At 40.0% G+C, this 22,611-nt stretch overlaps 1 protein-coding gene across 4 annotated transcripts in view; it reads right to left on the bottom strand.

Moving 5' to 3' along the window:
* Positions 1-954: 954 nt before the first annotated feature.
* Positions 955-22,611, bottom strand: part of pofut1 (protein O-fucosyltransferase 1) — a 41,670-nt gene continuing 20,013 nt past the window's right edge. For 3 of the 4 annotated variants that reach the window (XM_028453615.1, XM_028453614.1, XM_028453616.1), the window contains 4 exons: positions 11,354-11,466; positions 10,881-11,073; positions 7,716-7,958; positions 955-2,150 (listed from right to left, as the gene is read on the bottom strand). In XM_028453615.1, coding sequence (XP_028309416.1) covers positions 1,959-2,150; positions 7,716-7,958; positions 10,881-11,073; positions 11,354-11,466 — 741 coding nt within the window. In that variant the 3' untranslated portion in view covers positions 955-1,958. The remainder of the gene's footprint in view (positions 2,151-7,715; positions 7,959-10,880; positions 11,074-11,353; positions 11,467-22,611) is intronic. The other variant, XM_028453613.1, reaches the window with a different exon arrangement.

The raw sequence follows: 22,611 nt of genomic DNA on the forward strand, positions 1-22,611 counted from the left end.
TCAACGGTTGGAATCTTGTGTGGACACCTCTTGAGGCTGTTGTTTAGCTCTTTTGGATCAAGACATATCCGTAGCAAGCCATCTTTTTTCATTCCATATGCACGGCTGGAGCACCAGTCTGTGCGCTCTTCGACTTTTCACACCACAATAGTTTCAACAGTTCACTTGTTGGAAGCCCAACTACAGCTGGTCGTGGTACATCTACAACATAAAACTTTGCATTGACCCACTTGGTGTTCTTGTCCTCACATGGAATTAATATAGTCCTTTGGCAGTGAATTCTGTGACCACAGTAATCTGATAAATGTGTGTGACATTTTTTCAGTCTGCTTGTGGCTTTTCACAAAGCATTTGATTCACTTGAACATGGCTTTATCTCATCTGCAATTGGGAAATAAAAGTTTGGCAATTATTTTCACAAATCAGTAAACACTATACTATAGGAGTAATAGCTCTTATAAGTATAAAGGCTCTTTTTATCATTGTGAAGCAGAATTCACCAATCCTTGGATTGTTCACCAATAGGGAACGTGCGCTTGGTTTAGACCGTATTGAGAGGTTAAATCCGTCAATGACTTCATCAAGATTCCCCTCAAAATGCGGCAATGCATCGAGGTTGTCCCTTATGTTAGCTAATCCTCATCCGTTAGCTGCTGCTCAGCAACAACACAGGCCGAGCTACGGATGCCAGGTTAAACACCCTGTTAATGTTATTTAACTGACACCTACCAATATTCCAAGTTACACTTACGTCACCCATGACATATTTTAAAATAAAAATGAAAAATATTAATGTAAGATACCAGAGGATCTGTTTGATATTTGGATGCAAGACCTTTAAAAATACATAAACTACTTCATGATGTAAACTGGAACCACCTGGAAACCATGTGTACAGGTAAGCATAGCTACACCAATCAGCTGATCAATTTGGACACTGAGGGAAGGGATGGGTTTCTTTACAAAAATGTAATTTTATTGGTATAAAAAACTAAAACAAAAAATTGGAAGTGGATTACAGATCATACATGTCATTTCCATTCACAAAAGGATACTTAAAATAAAAAACAACAAATGACATATTGGATTTCCATTTAAAAATTACAAAATTAAGATTGAAATTTAAGGCATTTTTTATCAACTCAAGAAAGGATGAAAAAAAACTTTTAAAAACTGGTTTTTATTTTATGTTCATAAAAATGAAATCTTATCATACTGTAACAATGAAAAACTTTTTTTTTCTATTTTCCAACATATCTTCTTTTTGTTTTCAGAAACAGAAGATGAAAATAAACCAGGTTTTTAACCTTGATGAAGTAAAAATCCTAGAAATTCAGTCTTAATTTTTGCACTTTAAAATGAAAATCAAATAACTACTAATTAATGTCCTTTTCTGGACAGAAAATCCAATGACAAAACATACAGTGGCTTGTTTGCCTGGGACACAGATTACATATGTTTAACTGTTCAGCAGCAGTAACAATGTCATAATACCAATTACATGGTCAACATGGACACTGTGGGTTATTGCTTGAATATTTTATGTATGAAGAAATAAACATCTTGAAGTGCCCACACAAGCATGACTCATTTAGGCAGTGCAAATCAACAATAGTCCATGGTAATGTTTACAGACCAAGTCTAAAATAAAATAGAAGCCTTCACACCTCAGCCACATTTGACATATTCGAGGACATCTCGGTCTCTATAATGTGGAAGATGGTGGTTTTTATTTGCTGGTTTTTTAAAATAACACAAGGTCTTGAATTTAATTTTTACACATGAAACAAAAAAAAAAAGGTCTGCGAAAGAAAAAGAAGAAAATGGCTGGTAAAAAAAATGACTGTAACCAATAAACAAAAAAGCATTTCTTCACATGCTAATGTCCTCATAATCAAACTGAATGTGAGCAGTAATTTATCCCCAAATAAATGAATGAATGAATGTCCACATTCATGTTAGAGCTCTACATGATTAACTCTTCCTGGCTCATCCATGCCGAAGAAGGACGTTGGGAGACCGTGGACGTCCCGTTGTCTCTTCACAAAGGCAGAAAAGGAGGAGACGCAGTTGCCGATGAAGTGGTCGGCTCGGCCCAAAAGGTACAGGTCCGTCTGTGCGAAGTCCGGCTGGAGGCTCACCACTTTCACCTAAAGAAATAACAGCTTAATCCCCTGCTCACTACACACATTGGTTGCGCTCAATGGATGAACTTCCTATATATTATACAGACGTGTGCTCACGATGCGCAATTAAAGATAGATACTTGTGTGTTTGTTTTTTTGTTTTTACAAAACACAACATCTCCATTGTAAACTGCACTTTCTTCCTATTTTTTTAACTTTAGGATGGACACTGCTGCCTGTCTTGTATTCCTAAAATGCAATTTTCAATTATAATTTTGATTAAAGATGCTTGACCACTTAACTCACATTTTAAACCATAGCTGTATTTAGGGCCCTGTGATTTCCACATTAATGGTCTCTGGTGAAGAAATACAAACAAGGGGTGGGGTGGGGGCTCTCTGAAAACTTGAGCAGCCTTTGTCAGCTTCACCTGCTCAGTGTTTGAACAACACATCTCGTCTGTGGTACAGAAGATCTGTGGGAAAAAGTTGTCTGTTGCTGTTAATGAGATCACTGATGCCAGGGATTGTAGAGTCTTAAACATTGTAGGTTCATGATAACTTCTAATACTGTACAACTGCCCACTAGTGGTGAAAAAACTAATGCATCCTTGTGTCTATTTATTTTTTGTCTAATTATTGCATAATCAATAAACACGGGACGTAATGTTAAACTGTCCTTTGTGCCAAAAGATGGTAGGCACATGAGATTTACCTTTTGGGAGTGGCATGGACGGTGGGAGCTGTGTCTCAGATATGGGAAGGATGTAAATTTGGGATGCATTATCAGTAGCGTTCCTTTGAATCAGGCAATGTTTCGGCCTACACTAGACACCCTCGTCAAAGGTGGCCAGCTACCAGGGCTGGGCGATATGGACCAAAACTCAAATCTCAATATTTTTTTCTCAAAATGGCAATATGCAATTTAAATCTTGATATAAAGTCTAACCAGAAAGACGATTCTGGATTAAATTTGCTGATGAAAAATGCCACACTGGCACATCTATTACTCCTGTAAGGGACAGCATGTGATAGTGAGTTCTGTAGTGTGGCTTGATAAGGGGAAGGTCTGGGTTAGGATGCACTCAGAAATCCATTCAACTGTGCTTTTCATTTTTATTCTCGATATATTGCCCAGGCCTACAAGCTACAGGGTGATCAAGCCTGAGCTTCCATTCCAAAACTGTTTCCCACTATCTCCTATCTGCAGCTTTAGGCCACCTCACACTCGGTCTGTGCCCTGTGTTATTTCTTCCAAACATCCTCCACTTCTTTGGTTGATTCTCAGCCCCTTAAGGGATGTTATTTTCCCAGCCACTGGTGCACACCTGTTCTATGCCCAATCATGAGAAGCCTGGTTGTTTCATTGGTGCAGTCCACGGGACTATGCAAAGGAGTGCCTTGATCTGGAAGCATGTCATGATTTGTTCCCTAGCCTAGCCAGGGCCCTTCTGTCTGAAGTCATGTCATCAAGATCATTTACATTAAGTTGATCAACACTTAATCAATTAACCTCCTTAGATTCAGTAAACCACTGAACCCTGAGGGAAAATTGGGTAACATTAATGGGGCAGTATTATGAAAAAATAACTTTAGAATGGTTTTGCTACAGTGACATACACGAGGCCGGATTAACCATATGGGCAACTGGGCAAATGCCCAGGGGCCCGCAACCTCTAAAGGGCCCGTGACAGTGAGGGCATAAGGAAAATATCTGGTTTCCTCTTGCTTATTATGTAAACTGTCCGCCGCCCGGAGCAGTTGCGCTGCACAGAAACCCTGTACCTGCCTGTAACTGTGAGCTGAGACCCTGGCGGCTCAAAGCCAGGTGGTTCAAAAATGCCAGTGGTTCAAAAATGCCAGTGTGCCGTGAGGCAAATCCAGGTGTGCCGTGGGATTTTGTGACAACATTCATACATTATTATTTAGGGCCCAAAAACGCTTTTTTTTTTTAAAATGGGGAAATGTTTCCGGGGACCTTTATTAGGTGCACCGCCCACTCCCCTCCAGTCCTGGCTGCTTCAAACAGCTCCTAAACAACCCGAAACCCTCTGTCTAAACTGCCCAAAAACTACGCAAATCATCACTGACTCCTAAATACAGAGCCACCACTTTACTCCGTTTGTGAAGTTCCGCCCGCTTGAAATGCAGCGCTGCTCCATGAGAACGTGAGCAGCTTCACTTGCTCTGAGTCAGTGTTAACATCTCATCTGTGCTGCTACACAACATCTGCGGATAAAGATGTTTGTTGCTGTGGACGAGACCATTCATTTGTTTTTGTTTAGCTATTACAGTCTGGAATGATGTCATCAGGATCATTAAAATTCGGTGAATTTAAATTAAGTTGATCAAATCTTAATCAATAAACCTGATCAGATTCAGTAAACCATTAATCCCTGAGTGGAATTTGCAATTGGGTGACAATAATGCTGTTCTCATACATCTTTATATGACATAAATAATTAAAAAGGAGCAGTCAGAATAATCCATGTCACTACAACTTCTACCTTTTAATTGTATCTTACTTTATTTTTGACACATTTTTGTTTAATTATCTTTTTTTATTTATTTAGTTTTCTCACAGGAGTTAAAAACTAATATTTTATGAAAAAAATGATTATTTCTAAAAAAATAAAAAAAAATACACAAAAAATAATTTTTTTAATGTACTACTTTGTATGGACTCATTTCATAATACATAGACAAAATATACTTAATTTTTTATATAAATTTTGTAAATATATATTTAATGAGTAATGTAGTTGTCTGTCACATTTTATTACAGATATTGTACATGATATGAGAGATAACACGTGTTATGAAGGCTATTTTGCACAATAGGTGTGCCTTCAGATTTTTACTTTGGGAATCACTGCTCTACGCAACTCAAAAAATGCAAACATGGAGAGCGCTAAACGGAAACTAAAAAAGGCAATCAGAAACGCAGAAAATTTAAAGAAGCATATACCGAATATAGGTATTTTTTTCACTTCAGTGCATTTTACCAAATCAGCATTTCTTTGACAGAAATTGACAGGTTTCTAGATGCTTATGTTATGCCAGATTATACTGATGCTGATGTGTTTTATTTTCATAGCATCATATGCAAGTGAGGGGCTTTGACAAGAGGATATAGTGGTGCATTTGTATTTCTATGAGCATTTGGACATCTGTGCATCAAAATGCACTTGATGACAGTTAGATATTGGTGTATTGAGTAAATGTATGTATATTACTGAAATTTATTTATTCTTTTGCCATAATATAGTAATCCTGGGGTCGTGATGGTGGGGCCCATGAATGTTGTTGCCCAAGGTACAGCGAAGTGCCTATCTGGCCCTGGACATACATTCCTTTAACCGAGGGCCAAAGTTGAAAAAGTTCTGTTCCCTTCGATCCCTCCCTTGCTATTCCACATTTTGTAAAAAGTCAGCTCCAAACAGCGAGTTGGATTTTGGCCCCCTTATGAGTCATGAGGGGGAAGTCCTCCTCCTGACAATCCTCGTTCCTCCTACCCTCCTCCCTCTCAAACTACCTCAGAGGTAAAACAAACATAGTGAAGGCAGGTTGATATAACAGTTAATATGACAATATCTTTATGTTCAATATATAGAAGATAATCCAGTATAAAGATAAACAACAACAGTTTCACTTTTATTAGCCGTTATACCATCTTATATCACCTTTATGGAATGATCTGACGTGTTTGTGACCCAATACGATGCAGCGGTTGGGCAAAATAATGGACTATCGTCTTCAATGGACTATTCCTGCGGCCAGAAAAGAAAAAAGAAAGTGGTGTAGCAGCTCATGTGAGTGTTTGAAACAGCTGACTCAGCTGGTAGTTAATAGTTTACTTCCCTGCGGCGCAGACCAAGCGGTTACAATCAGTTCCACTTTTAGTAGCTGTTATATTACCTCGTATCGCTTTTATAGAATGATCTGACATGTTTGTGACCCAATGCGACACAGTGGTCAAATAAAACAATGGGCTATCCTCTTAAATGGACTATTCCTGTGGTCAGACGAGTAAGGAGGGGAAGGAAAACACATGCTGAAGCAGCACAAGCAGCATGTGTTTCCGCCCATCCATTCATCCATCAATTTTCTTCCGCTTTAACCAGGGCCGGGTCGCGGAGGCAGCAGTCTCAGCAGAAATGCCCAGACCTCCCGATCCACACACACCTCCTCAAGCCGTTCTGGGGGGACCCCGAGGCGACACCAGGCCAGCTCAGAGACATAGTCCCTCCAGCGTGTCCTGGACTTGTCAGAGGGCTAAAACTCCAGAAAACAGGCCAGTTTGGGGAAAATAAACCTAAAATACTATGTTGTTGGAGTTCTTTGAACAAATGGAGATGGGAGAGAAAAAAAAGCATAATACTGGACCTTTAATGCTGCTGTTATGCTGTCATTGTTTGCACACACCCAACACAGCATAACGTGGATGGCTGTTCATCATAGGAATGGGATCCACACAAGGTTCCTGCTGCTTAACAGAAGGTTTTCCTTGCCGCCATGATGAATTCATGTTGGGTGTGGGATACATATGTATGTGTATATACGTATATATGCATATGTGTGTATCCATAAAATGAAGAGTCCGTCCTTAAGACTGCTCTACTGTAAAGTGCCTTGAGATACCATTGGTTATGATTTGGCGCTATACAAATAAAGATTGATTGATTGATTGATTGATTGATTGATTGATATGACTTACCGGTATTATAAATCAGAACAATCCATAACACCTTTTAATTGTATTTTACACATGGTTTTATATCACAAAAACAATAACAGAATTTTAACAAAATGTATGTGGAAAACAAGGACTTTGGAAAATTATAATTTTGAAAAAAGTAAAAATGATTTTATAATTTATAATAATTCAATTTGCCTTGCCTTATAGGGTCCTTCTGTATTTCATGCAAAAGTTGTTCTCATAAATCCTCTGAAAGGGATTTACTCACAATCAAAAGTAAACAGTGTTTTTGACTCCATTACAAATATTGGGTTTGTTGACAAATGGTGACGTGACTTGAACTTGGAAAAAATTACTGTAGAATAATGCAAAGACGGTGCAGTCGAAGAAAAGCTTCTTTGGGGAGTGTTTTCACTTCATTCTTACTGACATTTCTTGTGTTTCTTTGCCCGACAAAGAGGACAGTGATTCATGTGACACACTAAAAGTTGTCGACAAAACAATGGCGGATGGTGATATTGTCAATCTGTGAAAAGAGCTGAAATGTCATGTTGGAAGTTTTTGGGCTCACACTGGCATTAACTTTTAGATAAAATACAGCTACAGTTTAAAAAATTTAATATGTGGTTAAGCAGCTTTAAAGGCAGCTTATTTCATTTAGAGAAAAAAAGAATAATTCCACATCGACTTTATTTGCCTGGGAGATACTTTGGTTTTAAACTAAACTTTTTTTTATTCAAATGTTTGTTTTTAGTTTTTCAGGTTTGACCTGCTAAGATTTCTATGATATACAAAAAATATGAGAACTGGGACATTTTGACTTCCATTTAAATCCGACACTTTCTCTTCTTCACTTCTAACTTACACATACACGAGCTGTCGCTTTCTCACCTTCCCTTTGAAGATCTTTTCTACGTCTCTGATGTGCGAGTCTGAATCAGTGGCGATGTAGACAGAGTTGGCGGAAGTCTTCTTCACCCACAGTTTGAGCGCCCGCTGTATCTCCGCAAGGTCAGGAAGGCACATGGTCATGGTGAGGGGGAGGGCGCTCTGGCGTTTGTAGCCAACACACTGAGGGGAGGCCATGAAGTGCGGCCCTGTGTCACCACTCTGCAGCAGCTTACAGGCGTTTTGCTGGATAAGGTAACAAAAATAAAAGTTACCAACAGAGTTGACTTCAGGAAATATAAGAAAATCCAATTTTCCACACACTCAGGAACAGAGCACAGGCTCAATCTGATTTGAAATGGCTAATTTTGTTTAACCTCCAAAGTAAATGCAAAAATTAACTTTAAAAGCACACAATGGTGCTTGATTAAACCGTCTACTTATTCCACGACATTCCTACTTTCGGAGGTGAGCATGTCTATGCTAAAACCCCCTTCAACCATCACCAAATTATTTTAAAGCTGCTGGAGACGATAATTTTTCATCAGATAAAGAAAAAAGAGCAGATTTACTAAAGGTCTGCAGCTGCAAAAACGTGCAAAAATGTCCCTACATGCACTGATAAATGGTGCAAACTGTCAAGCATTAGCAACATAGTGTGCAGAAAATGCATTTAGCAAGTTTGCATCTGATGAATATGTGATGTGGGCAGATCAGCTGTGAATGTGAATACATTAATGCAGCACGCACACTCACATGATCAAACCTAGAACTGTTTGTGGTGCCTGTTAGTGTTTTTGAGCATTTCCGCACAGAGATAGAAGTAGTGATGTCACAGGGAGAAAAAAAACAAAAGGAACTGATGTTTAATGGCTTTAAATAATTTTTTTTATGTATTAAAAGTCATTGATCGATAATAAATAATTATTTTAGAGTGTACACAAAAGAGCAGTGTACACTGTGTGTGGAGTAAAATTACTAATTTAACAGCCTGTGTGGCACTGGCACAGAGGGGAAAGCGTACAACTTGCATTCAATTATTAGACTACATTAGATATAGACAGTGACATGCCGTGAGCACTAGGACAGGGTAGGCAGGGCGTTCCAAATCGAGACCACTAATGTTAACACCAATGACAATTTCATATGTTTCTGCAGGCAAGTGTTGATTCAATTCAACTTTATTTGTATAGCAAAATTTACAACAAAGTCATCTCAATGCACTTATCAAAATGTAAAATTCATAAGAAATAAAAAACCCAACAAAATCAAAGTCGTAAAATACCATTAAAGAAACAAACAATTATTTAATATAGCCTCCATACTCTCCTAACAAGATATAGCTCATGACATGGCAGCGAATCCGTTTGTGTTGGAAACCAGAAACACAGAGAAAATTACAACAACTCGGAACAGCCTCAGTGAGGCGCATCCACAAAGCCAATCCTTCCTTTTGTACCATTCACTGTAGAAAATACGAACAATTTTCTGACCTTACCTTTGCTAAAGGTCTGGTAGCTAAGGTGTTGGTCTCCCATCTTTTAAAAGCTGTAATTTTTCCTCAAAAAGAAGTTTCTTTATCGTCTCTAGCGCTGTCATCCTGACTGTAGTGTTATCCCGCCCACTAGCTAGAGAACATAGTACATAACAGCGGTCACGTGATATCAATTCACTAATGCACTTAGGTATAGCATTAAGCATAGCGCGGTTACATCCAAAGGCAGCGTAGAGAGCTGCCTTTGGACTTAAATGGTTGTCATCTTGGGGAACTGAGTGCGCATGCGCAAACACATAAAAACACGCTATGAGAACAGAGGCAGAGCAGCAATGTGCCTTTGAGAAGGGGTGTGGCCTCCTCCGGCCTTACAGTGGTTAGGAAATAGCGATGTTCAGCAATTTGGGCTATGAAAAGCACAAAATGCTGACACTTTCAAACTTATAGGTATTGTAGGCTATCGGAAATTGAAAAATAAATAATTTATAATTATATTACATTTAAAACAAATAATCAAAATATCAATTCAACCTTGGGTAGGCACTGCCTACCTTGCCTTCCCTGACTGCACGTCACTGGATATAGACCAGGAACTAAATGTAACATGGAACTAAAGTGCAAAAATAATGATTTACATTAGGATGTACTACACACGGAGCTGAAAAATAAACAAACTTCTGATAGCTGACTTAAAAAACTATTTTCCTTTTTTGTTTTTTCTTGAGCTTTTTGGCATAGGAAACAATGTTGCATTAAAATATAGGGGCACTACATTATGGAACAATTAGTCATACCTTGCAAAACTTTGAACTTTGACTTAGACTTTGAAATGCTACAAAAGATGTCTTAAGAAGTTTTTGGTTGCACCAAACAAACTTTTTGGTCTATTTCATTTTTGTTCAATTTAAGTTCTTATTATGAATTATTGGATATTGAGGTAGTTACAAACCCGTTGTTTTTGACGTTATTTTAATCTTACTGTATGTTTATTCATGTTATCCATTTATCTTAGGTTATCTTTTATTTCATATATATATATATATTAAGTTCTGTTGTTTTAGTCTGTTCTTTATCGATCACTAATTAGGCCTCAAAAAAGGTCTTTGAGCCAAAATTTTTATGCAGTTGATTCGTTTAATTTAGTTTTTGATTTATTATGAAATATGATACTTACTTGTTCACCGTTAGTTCAATAAATTTGAATATGTGTTATTTGTCAGGATTTTTTGGGAGGCAATGGGCACAGGTGGGGCTCGGAAGTTCACTTTAGTTCGAAGTGGATAATACCTAAAAAAAATTTGAGAGCAACGGCCTCAGAAGAACAGAGAGGAAAGTGTACCTCATCACCTCCGTTTCAATGGCTTCAAATTTAATTTTGAACACATTTAAATAGTGCTGTCTCAATCACATGTGCTGTCTGACTTGGTATGACACAGCAGGAAAGTAAAGAACATCTCCAAAGTAGAACAAAAGCTGCCTCCTACTGTTAGAAGTAGGAAGTAATGGTACAGCATAAACACAGCTCTTAAAATAAAAGCACAGGATCTTTATTTTAACTTTTACTGAAAACAGGTCTGTGACCCACTTTGGGGTCCCAACCCACTGGTTGAATATGTGGCTTGATTGTGAAGACTTAAGTAATTTAACTCAACAGTAACTTGTCCAGGTCTTACCCAGTCCATCCCAATCCTGAGGTGAATGCCCACATAGGGCCGGGGCAGCAGCGTGGCTATAAGCTCCTCCCCCTCCCTCACCATGTGGTCTGACCACAGCACAAATCGCTGGAGCCCCACATGCTCCTCCATCACTGGGAACTGAGCAGGTGCTCCAGGCAGGGCCAGCACTGGGTGCTCCAAGGGGGGGAACCTGTTCAACAGGAGAGCTGATCAAACATTGGGGAAAAAAGGATTACTTCACTTGATATTGGAACATCTACTTGAATAGTTGTACTGGTGTTCTTCAAAGTCACAAAATTGGGGCACTAGAGCGACGCCATTGAAGAATTATGATGAAAAAAATAAATCAATCAAAAAAAACAGCACTAAATGATCTAAACACTGACATATCCTTAATTGTCAGATTGAGGAACAAGTTAACCATGAATACACAAAGGGAATGAACAGAAAAGATGTGAACGGTGACTCGCCTTTTCATCCACTGAGGGTGGTGGTAGGAACTGAAAGAAATCCCACTAAATAAGATGGACGAGTCAAACTCCACACCAATGTGGTCCCAGAACGGACCGAACGGGTTTCCATCCTGAGGATAAAACAGGAACAAGATCAGGTATTTTAATTACACTGAGTTTGAGGATCCATTCATACAAAGGCATCACAAGCATTAATAAACATCCATCAACACAGAAGAACACAATTGATGATCTTTGACTCCAGATTATGTCTTTGTCATCGAACATAACAGAGTGGCTGAGGTCATATCTGAAGTGAGGCTTTCATTCTAAGGCAAAAACAGTGAGTGTAGTGACGAAATGTTACTGCACATTTCTAAGCTTCATAGACTTGGTTCAGAAAATTAGGTTATGGATTTCAATGGAAAAATGGAGCATCACTGAAATAAGATAAACACGCAGCCAAAAAACTGGCCCAAAAGTAAAAAAAAAAAAAAAATTTATATAAATATTCTAAAATACACAAAATGGCATCAAAAAACACATTATGATAACAGAAATTATATGAAATTATACAAAATAAAACAAAAATACACGATGAAGCAAAGAACACAAAATGACAACAGAAATTCACAAAACAGCGGAAGTACACAAAATGACACAAAAAAACATACATTAGAGAGCCTGAAAGAGATGGCAGCATATCGTGGTAGCTCCCGACAACTTTGCACATGAAACAACCACAAACTTTTGTAAGCCCAGTAGATTACTTAACAGGGACCATGGCTAGACTATCGGCTTCGAATGCTTTGAAAACGAGCTCCCAAAGCGCTGCAGCAACACCGCCGTCCAAGGATAGTACGAGTCAGGGTATGGCTGCAGCCTTGGAGCTCAAGTCTCACAACTCCAGTCGCAAGATATGGGCATTTCAGAATCAGAATCAGAATCAGAAATGTTTTATTTGCCATGTACAGTTTTGAGGACAGTACAAGGAATTTGACTTGGTGGTTGGTGCACAAAACAAGCAACAAAAAGAAATAAAAGAAATAAAAACAGAACAACAAAGCACAACCCAGCAACAATAATAATAATAATAATAATGATAAATATAAAGGATGAGGGATAAATAAAGGATAGATAGAGAATAAAGGATAAATAGGATAAATATAAATATAAATATATATATATACAGTGCAGCAGGTATCAAGCTGGTGGAGGTGGTGATCGGGTGGGGGGGGGGGGGGTTCAGTGGGTGACTTGGGGTGTGTTCATGTGGATGGTGGCAGAGGGAAAGAAGCTGTTTTTGTGTCTGGAGGTTCTGGTCCTGATGGACCGAAACCTCCTACCAGAAGGGAGAGATTGAAACAGTTTATGACCGGGGTGGGAGGGGTCGGCCACAATCTTTCCTGCACGCCTCAAAATCCTGGAGGCGTACAGGTCCTGGAGGGAGGGCAGATTGCAGCCGATGACCTTCTCTGCAGAGTGGATGATACGCTGCAGTCTGGCCTTGTCCTTGGCCGTAGCTGCAGCGTACCAGATGGTGATGGAGGAGCAGAGGATGGACTGGATGATGGAGCTGTAGAAGTTCACCATCATCTTTGTTGGCAGACTGAACTTCTTCAGCTGCCGCAAAAAGTACATCCTCTGCTGAGCTTTTTTGATAAGGGAGCTGATGTTCAGCTCCCACTTGAGGTCCTGAGTGATGATGGTCCCCAGGAAGCAGAAGTACTCTACAGAGCTCACTGTAGAGTCTCCCAGGGTGAGGGGGGTGAGGGGGGCTGGGTTCTTCCTGAAGTCTGCTATCATCTCCACTGTCTTTAAAGCATTGAGCTCCAGGTTGTTCTGGCTGCACCAGGACACCAGCCGGTCTGTCTCCCACCTGTAGTCGGACTCGTCTCCATCAGCGATGAGACCGATGATGGTCGTGTCGTCTGCAAACTTCAGGAGTTTGACCGACTGGTGAGAGGAGGTGCAGCTGTTGGTGTACAGGGAGAAGAGCAGAGGAGAAAGAACACAGCCCTGAGGAGATCCAGTGCTGATGGTCCGGGGAGCAGAGATGGTTTTTCCCAGCTTCACGTGCTGCTTCCTGTCAGACAGGAAGTCTGTGATCCACCTGCAGGTGGAGTCTGGCACGTTCAGCTGGGAAAGCTTGTCCTGAAGGAGAGCTGGGATTATTGTATTAAAAGCAGAGCTGAAGTCCACAAACAGGATCCTGGCGTAGGAGCCTGGGGAGTCCAGGTGCTGGAGGATGAAGTGGAGAGCCAGGTTTACAGCATCGTCTACTGACCTGTTGGATCTATAGGCAAACTGCAGGGGGTCCAGGTGGGGGTCGGTGATGTCCTTGATGTGGGAGAGCATGAGGCGTTCAAAGGACTTCATGACCACAGATGTCAGAGCGATGGGTCTGTAGTCATTAAGTCCTGTGATCCTCAGCTTTTTAGGGACAGGAACGATGGTGGAGGCCTTAAAACAGGCTGGTACGGTGCATGTCTCCAGTGAGGTGTTAAAAATGTCTGTGAACACTGGAGACAGCTGATCAGCACAGTGCTTCAAGGTAGAGGGAGAGACAGAGTCCGGTCCACAAGCCTTACGGGGGTTTTGTCTCCTGAAAAGTCTATTCACATCTCTCTCTTTGATGGAGAAAGGTGTCTCTGTAGGAGGGGGGGAGGAGGGGGGGAAGATAGGGGAGAGAGCCTCTGTAGGCAGCTGGGGTGAAACTGTAGCTTTGATGTGGGGGGTGAAGGTGTTGGAGTGAGGCTGGTCAGAGGTGTGAGGGGGGTTGGAGTCAGGTCTGTCCCATTGTCTGTCAAATCTACAATAGAACTCATTCAGACTGTTGGCCAGGCAGAGGTCGTTAGCAGCAGCAGGGGCTCTGGGCTTGTAGTTTGTAATTTGCCTGAGCCCTCTCCAGACAGAAGCCGAGTCATTTGCAGAGAACTGATATTGTAGCTTCTCTGAGTACAAACGTTTGGCTTTTCTCACCTCCTTTTCAAACGTGTACTTCGACTCTCTGTACCTGGCTCTGTCTCCACTCCTGAAAGCGACCTCTTTGTCTGTCCTCAGCCCTCTGAGCTTAGCTGTGAACCAGGGTTTGTCATTGTTATAACTCACCCTGGTCTTTGATGGAATACAGCTGTCCTCACAGAAGCTGATGTAGGACGTCACAGCGTCTGTAAACTCATCCAGAGAACTGTTCGCAGACCTGAAAACATCCCAGTCAGTCCAGTCCAAACACTCCTGGAGTTTCTCCACTGCTTCACTGGTCCATTGTTTAGATTCCTTCACCACAGGTTTACAGAGCTTCAGCCTCTGTCTGTATGAAGGAATCAGATGGACCATCAAATGGTCCGATTGGCCCAGTGCAGCACGGGAAACGGCGTGATAAGCACTGCTTAGTGTGGTGTAACAGTGATCCAGTGTCTTCTCCTCTCTGGTCGGACATTTAATTAATTGTCTATATTTGGGGAGCTGGTGTGAGAGGTCCCCTTTATTAAAGTCACCAAGCACAATGATAAAAGAGTCCGGGTAGGTCCGCTCCATGCACAGGATCTGGTCGGCGAGTGTGCGCTGTGCCTCGCGCACATCAGCTGACGGTGGGATGTACACGCCAACCAGGATGAATGAAGCGAACTCACGGGGAGAATAGAAGGGTTTGCTGTTGATAATAAAGGATTCCAGGTGAGGAGAGCAGTGCTGGAGGATCACTGTCACGTCGTTACACCAGTTACTGTTCACATAAAAGCAGATTCCTCCACCTTTCTTCTTCCCGGTGAGCTCCGCGTCTCGGTCCGCTCTGTGAAGTTGGAAGCCGGCCAACTGCAGCGCAGAGTCCGGTACCGCTCCACACAGCCACGTTTCCGTGAAGCACAGAACAGAAGATGAGGAGAAGTCTCTGTTTCTACCCAACAGCAGCTGGAGTTCGTCCACTTTGTTACACAGTGAGCGCACGTTAGAGAGGAATATCCCCGGTAACGGTGTGCGTCGGCCGCGCTGGCGGAGGCGCACAAGCGCACCGGCTCTTTTTCCTCTCCTCCGGCGCTTCACTGCGTGAGCAAAGGTGAGCGCACCTTTGAGTAAAATGTCCAGTAAATCCACAGAGGAAGCGATGAAAGTGGGGAATAAATCTCTCGGGGTTGTTGCCCTGACATTCAAGAGCTCTTCTCTTGAATAAGAGAAGCCAGTTGCGGATTTTACAACAAAAACAAGACAAAAAAGTGCGCACCAACACACCACAGCAGCCATCCGCGGCGCCATCTTGCATCCCAAGATACTATTGCAAGTAAAATTGGTCAAAAGTTGTGATTCCGCTAAAGAGAAGATTAATTGATTCTGTACTTACAATCAGGACATAGTGGTGCTTCTTACTCCTAAATGGTCATTCTGTTTCCCGGTATGCTTCCATTATCACAGTTACAACTGTTACATATTGTGTAATATATTGCCAAAAGGCATGTAGAATTTTTTCATCATTGATATCATATAATTATAGTTTTTAAAAAGTCTCTCTTCTACAGAGGGTGGGTAATGTATCTGCAACATTTGGCCCTTTTCGTTACTACCGATAGTGAGCTAACAAACATTATAATGGTTTCACATGAGCACATTGAGATTATTTAAACTTACCACATAAAATCACTGTCCAACACAAAGATAAAGAGAAGGGTGACCATTTTCTGACTCCCAAAAAGAGAGCCCTTTGCTCTGCAAGTAGGGATGTAACGATTAATCGTAAGGCAGTTAAAAATCGATTGATAGGTATCACGATTGACATCGATACTTTAAAAATTGAATCGCAGTACTTTTTTTAAACAGCAGAGGGCTGTTATATATTTATCCTTTCTCTTGTCCAGCAGTGTACCGGCGGGCGGAATCTGCTACTATTTTCTTTCTGGCCGCCTTCTACGCTTACATGTTAATGTTACAAGTTAATAAATGATTCCTTACACCTTTCGCACCGAAACAATATTTGTAATATTACGTGAATATCTGTAAAGTCATGTTTTTATATTAGCTCTGTCTGCTAGCATCTCTTCTTCACTGCTAGATTAGCTGCATGCCAACCGACCACTGGGTTACCAGCGCCCTCTGCTGGTCCAAACAAATATCTGACGTAAATCAGTGGAATGACTTTTTTTTTTTTTTTCAAGTTTAATTGTTAAGGCACAAAATACATTTTCAGTTGCACTTTTAAAAATAAAAAGAACTATTATGCAGTTTTTCATTGTTTACTATAGAACCAGAATTTAAATTAATGAGATTCTTCTTCATTTGTATTATTCCTTTATTTATTTAATTCAAGATTTATTTTTAGTTAAATTGCATTGTTTTGAATAGTTTATCAAGGGATTCTTTTGACAATTAAAAATAAAAGGAAAATAATAGTGTTTTCTAGTTTTTTTCCCAAAAAAAATAAAGGAATATTTTTCAGTCATCATTTGACTACAGTCCCATTTTGTAAAATAAATCGTGAGAGAATCCTATCGTGAACCCAGTATCGTGAATAGAATCGTATCGGGAGTTGAGTGAATCATCACATCCCTATCTGCAAGTGTATCTATCAAGAAATTGTGTATTTAGATTTTTTTTTTTTTTAGCAAATCAAAACATTTAACACTCCCATTTCACTGAATAAAGGGAGAACAGATGTAGTTAGCCATTTAAGTTTTTTTTTTTATATATATATAAAATGCTGAACAGCAGCACATGTAATACATTTGGATTCAAATGTCTTAGTGCAAATGTCTAAAAAGTAGAAAAATAATTAATTTTACATTGAAATAAGATTCAGCCTGCATTGTTTCTTACTTTAATCACCATTGTAAATTACAATACAACCATAGCAATGCAAAGTAACGGAAATCGCACCAATCACACGATGAGTCACCTTGTGGGAGCATTGCTGCCTCTCAGAGCAGGGATCAGGGGTTCAAGTCCCGCAGGTGACTCCTCAATGTCTCATTTAGACGGGCATCCTGTCCAAATCGGGAATTACATCTTACCCTCTATGTCTGATATGTTTAATTTAATAGCCTCCAGCAACCCTACATAGGATAAGTAGGCATAGAAGAGATGCCGGCAAACAGCAAAACAATGAACAATTGGGGTGAAGCAATTTAAAAATAAATGAAAATAAAAGGTTTCATGTTAAATTAAGTTTTTCTACCAAGTTGTAGAGCTTCTTAGCATTATAAGATGTAAAGACACAATTTCTTCAAGAATATATATATATGTATTGATCTATCTATAAAGCAAAAAAGTTATGTATGCGTGTGTGTTTGTGGAGCGAAAATCTCCTTGACGCGGTGTCTGTGCGACCTGAAACTTTTTTAACGGCTTCCACATAGCCCGAGTGTGTGCATTTGTTATTTTGGAATTATTTGGTGATTTCAAAATGTTTATTTTTATTTTATTTCGCCCGGACGGCACATTCATGTTTACCCAGAAGTGAAACCTATTCAGCTTTTGACATCTGGGTGAAGGGACACTAGCGCAGTATCTATATCTATTTCACTGCACAGCTCCACACCGGTGAGTGCCAGAGTCAATCACAGTGGCCAGCTAGAGTCACGTGTGTGGCCAGAGCCAATCTCGCTGAAGACCTGGAGTAGCACCAGAACTGCGCGCAGGCAAACAAGTGAGAGAGAGGAAGATAGTTTAAAGTTCTTTCACAAGTTTTGAGTTCTTTTGAAGAAACATACTTTTTGACTGTTCCTTATTTGGTGATTACATTTCAAAACGTTTATTTTCATGTTTGTTTGACCGTTCGCTGTTTAGACCTGACGGAGTTAAGTTAATGGCGTGAGATGGCCGCGGCTGTATTGAAAGGGAATGGCAAAAAATGCAAATTTCTAAGCAAATACGGCATTATAAACACTGATATTTTTACCACGTGCTAAATAACCAAATGCGCACCTTGGATGTACATGCTAAACACTAGTGTTGTAGTAGTCGAGACCGGTCTTGGTCTCGAGACCAAATTTTAAAGGTCTCGGACTCGGAAGCATTTTGACTCGGTCTTGTCTCGGACTTGGGTTACCCGGACTCGGGATTTTCCCTCAAGACCGTTCGAGACCAGCACCATATCCTGCTATTTTTAAACTTTTTTATAATGTGATAATAACAAGGAGAAGAACAGGATAAAACAATCCTTTATTCATTCTTTAATCCACCCCGTATAATGATTGCAACCTTCCTTAATGTGACTGAGTGACGTGTGTGCGTGTGTGTGGCTACGGTTTCAGTTTGGACCGTGGAGCGGAAGAGAGATACAAACTAATCACCAGTAAAAAGCCCAGTAAAACTCCGGAAAACAATCACCAGAAATAAAGATTTGCTCCCTGGTAAAGATACAAGCACTAACAACTGGTAAAATGATAAACTTGGTGATATTACAGCCTGTACATGCAGTACCGGGATGCATTTACTCCGCCGCTGGGTCCTAGTGCCTGCCGACCAGTGAAGCCTGTTTCATTTACCGAGGTCCGTGTGTGTTTAATAAGTCCGTGTGAAAGTCTGCATGTTTATGCCTCTGTCCATCCACTCTTTTCATTATATCCATGTCTTTTAAGGCTTTTATTAAATAGTGTCAGCTGTAGTCCAGGCCGCCGCCATCTTGGATTATGTCATCACCAGAACGTCAACGCCGCAAGTCGCGCAAGCGCAGAATGACCCAAATAACTGTAAAGAGGTCTTATATTTGTCAATTTTCTTTTTAAAGTGGTGTTTTTTTGTGGCTTTAAACTCCAATTACATATTTGTATATAATATATCCCCTACAATATAACTAGGTTCACAATATAACTATTGTTTACAGTTTCTGTTTCCACTGTATCCAGAATAATAATAATCTTTCTCAACAAGAACTGTTGATTGATTTGTCACATGACTGTTCCAGTGTTTGAGTTGGTTTTATTTTGTTTCACATCTATCTGGGCTGTAGCTCTTTGTTTTTTAGACTGCTGACAACTTGTTTGTAGTTTTATTTCAGCAAGTTTCACTTTTACAGTTACAGTTGGAGACCTTTGTAATTGAATACCCTAGTTACATTACAGCAACCAAAGTAAACTATATCAACTAAGTGAATTAATAAAAATGGCCTGTGTAAAAGCATTTTCAAACTAAGAAAATATCTTGTAAAATCTGTGACCTGCTGACCTGCACAACTCAAAGAATCGGAATCGAGAATCGTTTAGAACAGGAATCAAAATTGAGAATCGGAATCGGAACCAGAATCGTGGTTCCGACCGTGGCTCAGGTGGTAGAGGGTCGTCTTCTGATCGAGAGGTTGGGGGTTCGATCCCAGTACCTGACCATGTGTCGAAGTGTCCTTGGGCAAGACACTGAACCCTAAGTTGCTCCCAGTGGTCGACTTGCGCCTTGCATGGCAGTCCTGTCCCACTGGTGTGTGAATGTGAGAGTGTTTGGGTGAATGAGCTGATGTGTAAAGCGCTTTGGGACTGCTTCAGTGTGGTGATAAAGCGCTATATAAATCAAGTCCATTTACCATTTACCATTTAAAATCCAAACGATGCCCAACCCTAGCAAAGAGGAAACACTCTGCAATGTGTAGGTGACCAGCCATGTTATTTCTTGGCAGAAATGCTTTTAAATATGTAGAATAATTGTAAATTTAGCAGTAGTAGTTTTAATATTTTAGTTATTTTTTTGCAGGCACCTTTTTTCTCCGTCAAATGTATTTAAAAGAAACTAAAACTAAAGAGAGAATGTTATTTAGCTGTCGAACCTTGTCATAATTTTATTTATTTAAATATATATTTTTAAATCAAAAAAAAAAAATGTTAATGGTCTTGGTCTCGGTCTTGGCTCCCGGAAGTCTTGGTCTTGTCTTGGTGCATTCTGGTCTCGGGCAAGTCTTGGTCTCGGATAGTGTGGTCTTGAACACAACACTACTGAACACACAGAGCCGTTTAAAGAGAGAGTTGCGACAACTGAAGAGTTCCAGGAAGTTTTAAATAGTTCCTGCGAGTCCATTTTTTCTCTCTCAACACGCATTTCAACAACCTGTGACGGAGTATGTGCACACGCGCGACTGATGCACGTGTGTGCGAGAGTACCCAAGATGGAGAGAGTCCAACACGCCAACCAGGAGGACAGGACAAGATTCAATGTAAAAAATTACACATCATGCCTTGCGTTCTCAACTGGCGCCATTGAGAACGCCATAAAAGAAAATATATAACATATATAAAGGTCAAACAGCCTCAAAGACGATATGTCGTGTTGACATCAAAATAATGTAGGATGAATCTGATAAGATGGGAGCAGGTAGCTGATGAAGAAAAAAAACAGGCTGTGATCAGTGGGAGGGGCCTATAATGTCACTGGAAAATCCTTCGCCATCACATTCTAAATGCTGTATCTTGGTCATTTTTCAATGGATTTGCATCAAATTTAATCTGATTTTTAACAGGTTTTCCCTTTCATACTGGGTTTTTTCGACAGGCGCAATTTTGCACGCCATAATAGAAAAAGCACTATAACTCTCATATACAAAGTTCAAACCTACTCATATCTGATGACTGTCCAGCCCTAAACAAGAATCAATATATGTACTTTTTCCCCTATAACTTGGCCAAAATTTGAGATACTGTGCTCAGACTAGTACCATTGAACATTTCCTTTCAACGTGTGACCTTGACTTTTACTCAATTGAAAATTGCCAAATACATTGTAATCGTAGGAGTTCTTAAAAATGTTCTTCCGCAACTCCTTTGTCATGGAACTCTTCCTAGGCCATTAATGCAGCACGAATGACACAAGTGTAAACTTATAGGGGCTATGCCAAGGGTGGGCAGTCGACATTTTTGGTGCCAAAATGTCAAGGTCAAGATCGTGTCAAGTGTCAAAATCCAAAATTTTATACATCTCTGCTAATATTCATCGCACAACTTTGATGCTTACAGTTCTGAAAAGCTCATCTCCAGTCGAGTATTTTATTTGCCGGTATCTAAGCTCTACGACCCACCAGTAAAAGGATCGGTAGGGGTCAAAGTTTATGACCTCACGAAAAAAAAAAAAAATCCTTAAAACTTGGGCACAAATTCAGATACAGTTCTCAGACTGGTACCTTTGAACAACATTTCCTTTCAATGAGTGACCTTGAACTTTGCTCAAAGTATATTAAAAAAAAAAAGTATTTTCCCAATAACTTAATGACATATGCCATCTCATAAGGGCAATGTCAAGAATGTGCAGTTGACCTTTTTTGGTGCAAAAATGTCAAGGTCAAGGTCAGGGTCAAAAACCAAAATCTATGAATATTTATTGTACAAGTTTGATGCTTGCCTTTCTGAAAAGCTCATCTCTAGTGGAGTATTTTATATAGTTGGACCGAAGCTGTACGACCCACCAGTAAAAAGATCAGTTGGGGTCAAAGTTCAAGGTGAATGCCATATTAGAAAAATGCATATAACTCTAATACACAAAGTTTACACTGCCCATTATTTGATACACATGATGACTGTCCATCCCTAAACAAGACTCAATGTCGAAATTACCCATCATGCCTTGCGTTCTCAACTGGCGCCATTTAGCACATAATAGAAAAAACGCTATAACTCTCATACACAACGTTCAAACAGCCTCATATTTGATACACATGAGTGTCCAGCCCAAAAATACCATCATGCTTTGCGTTCTCAGATGGCGCCACTTTTATATGCGTCCGACACTAATAGCTCTAGCGGAAAGACGGTATGTTGTGTTGACTTCAAAATAGTGTTGGATGACCGCCATCACATTCTAAATGCTGTATTTTTCAATGGATTTGCATCAAATTCACTGAGTGATTTTTAACTGGTTTTCCCATTCATACTGGGTTTTTTCGCCTGGCGCCATTTTGCACTCCATAATAGAAAAACCGCTATAACTCTCATATACAATGTTCAAACAGCCTAATATTTGATACACATGATGACTGTCCATCCCTAAACAAGACTCAATGTCGAAATTACCCATCATGCTTTGCATTTTGAGATGGTGCACGCCATAATAAAATGCCGCCATAACTCCCATATACAAAGTTCAAACTGCCTCATATTAAATATGACCTTCACTCAAGGTCATATTTAAGGTCAAGGTCAGTCTTCTGTTTTTCCTGCATTATTATTTTAGATTTAATTAGAAAAAACAACAACATTAAGGGACATTACTCAACAACAAAATATACACAATAAGATGTCTTTCACATGAACAATTCTTACAATTCAGAAATGTGTACTTTTAACCAGTTTCATTATATTGATTTTTTTCCACAA

Source organism: Gouania willdenowi, chromosome 7, assembly GCF_900634775.1.
Source record: "Gouania willdenowi chromosome 7, fGouWil2.1, whole genome shotgun sequence".
NCBI lineage: Eukaryota > Metazoa > Chordata > Actinopteri > Blenniiformes > Gobiesocidae > Gouania > Gouania willdenowi.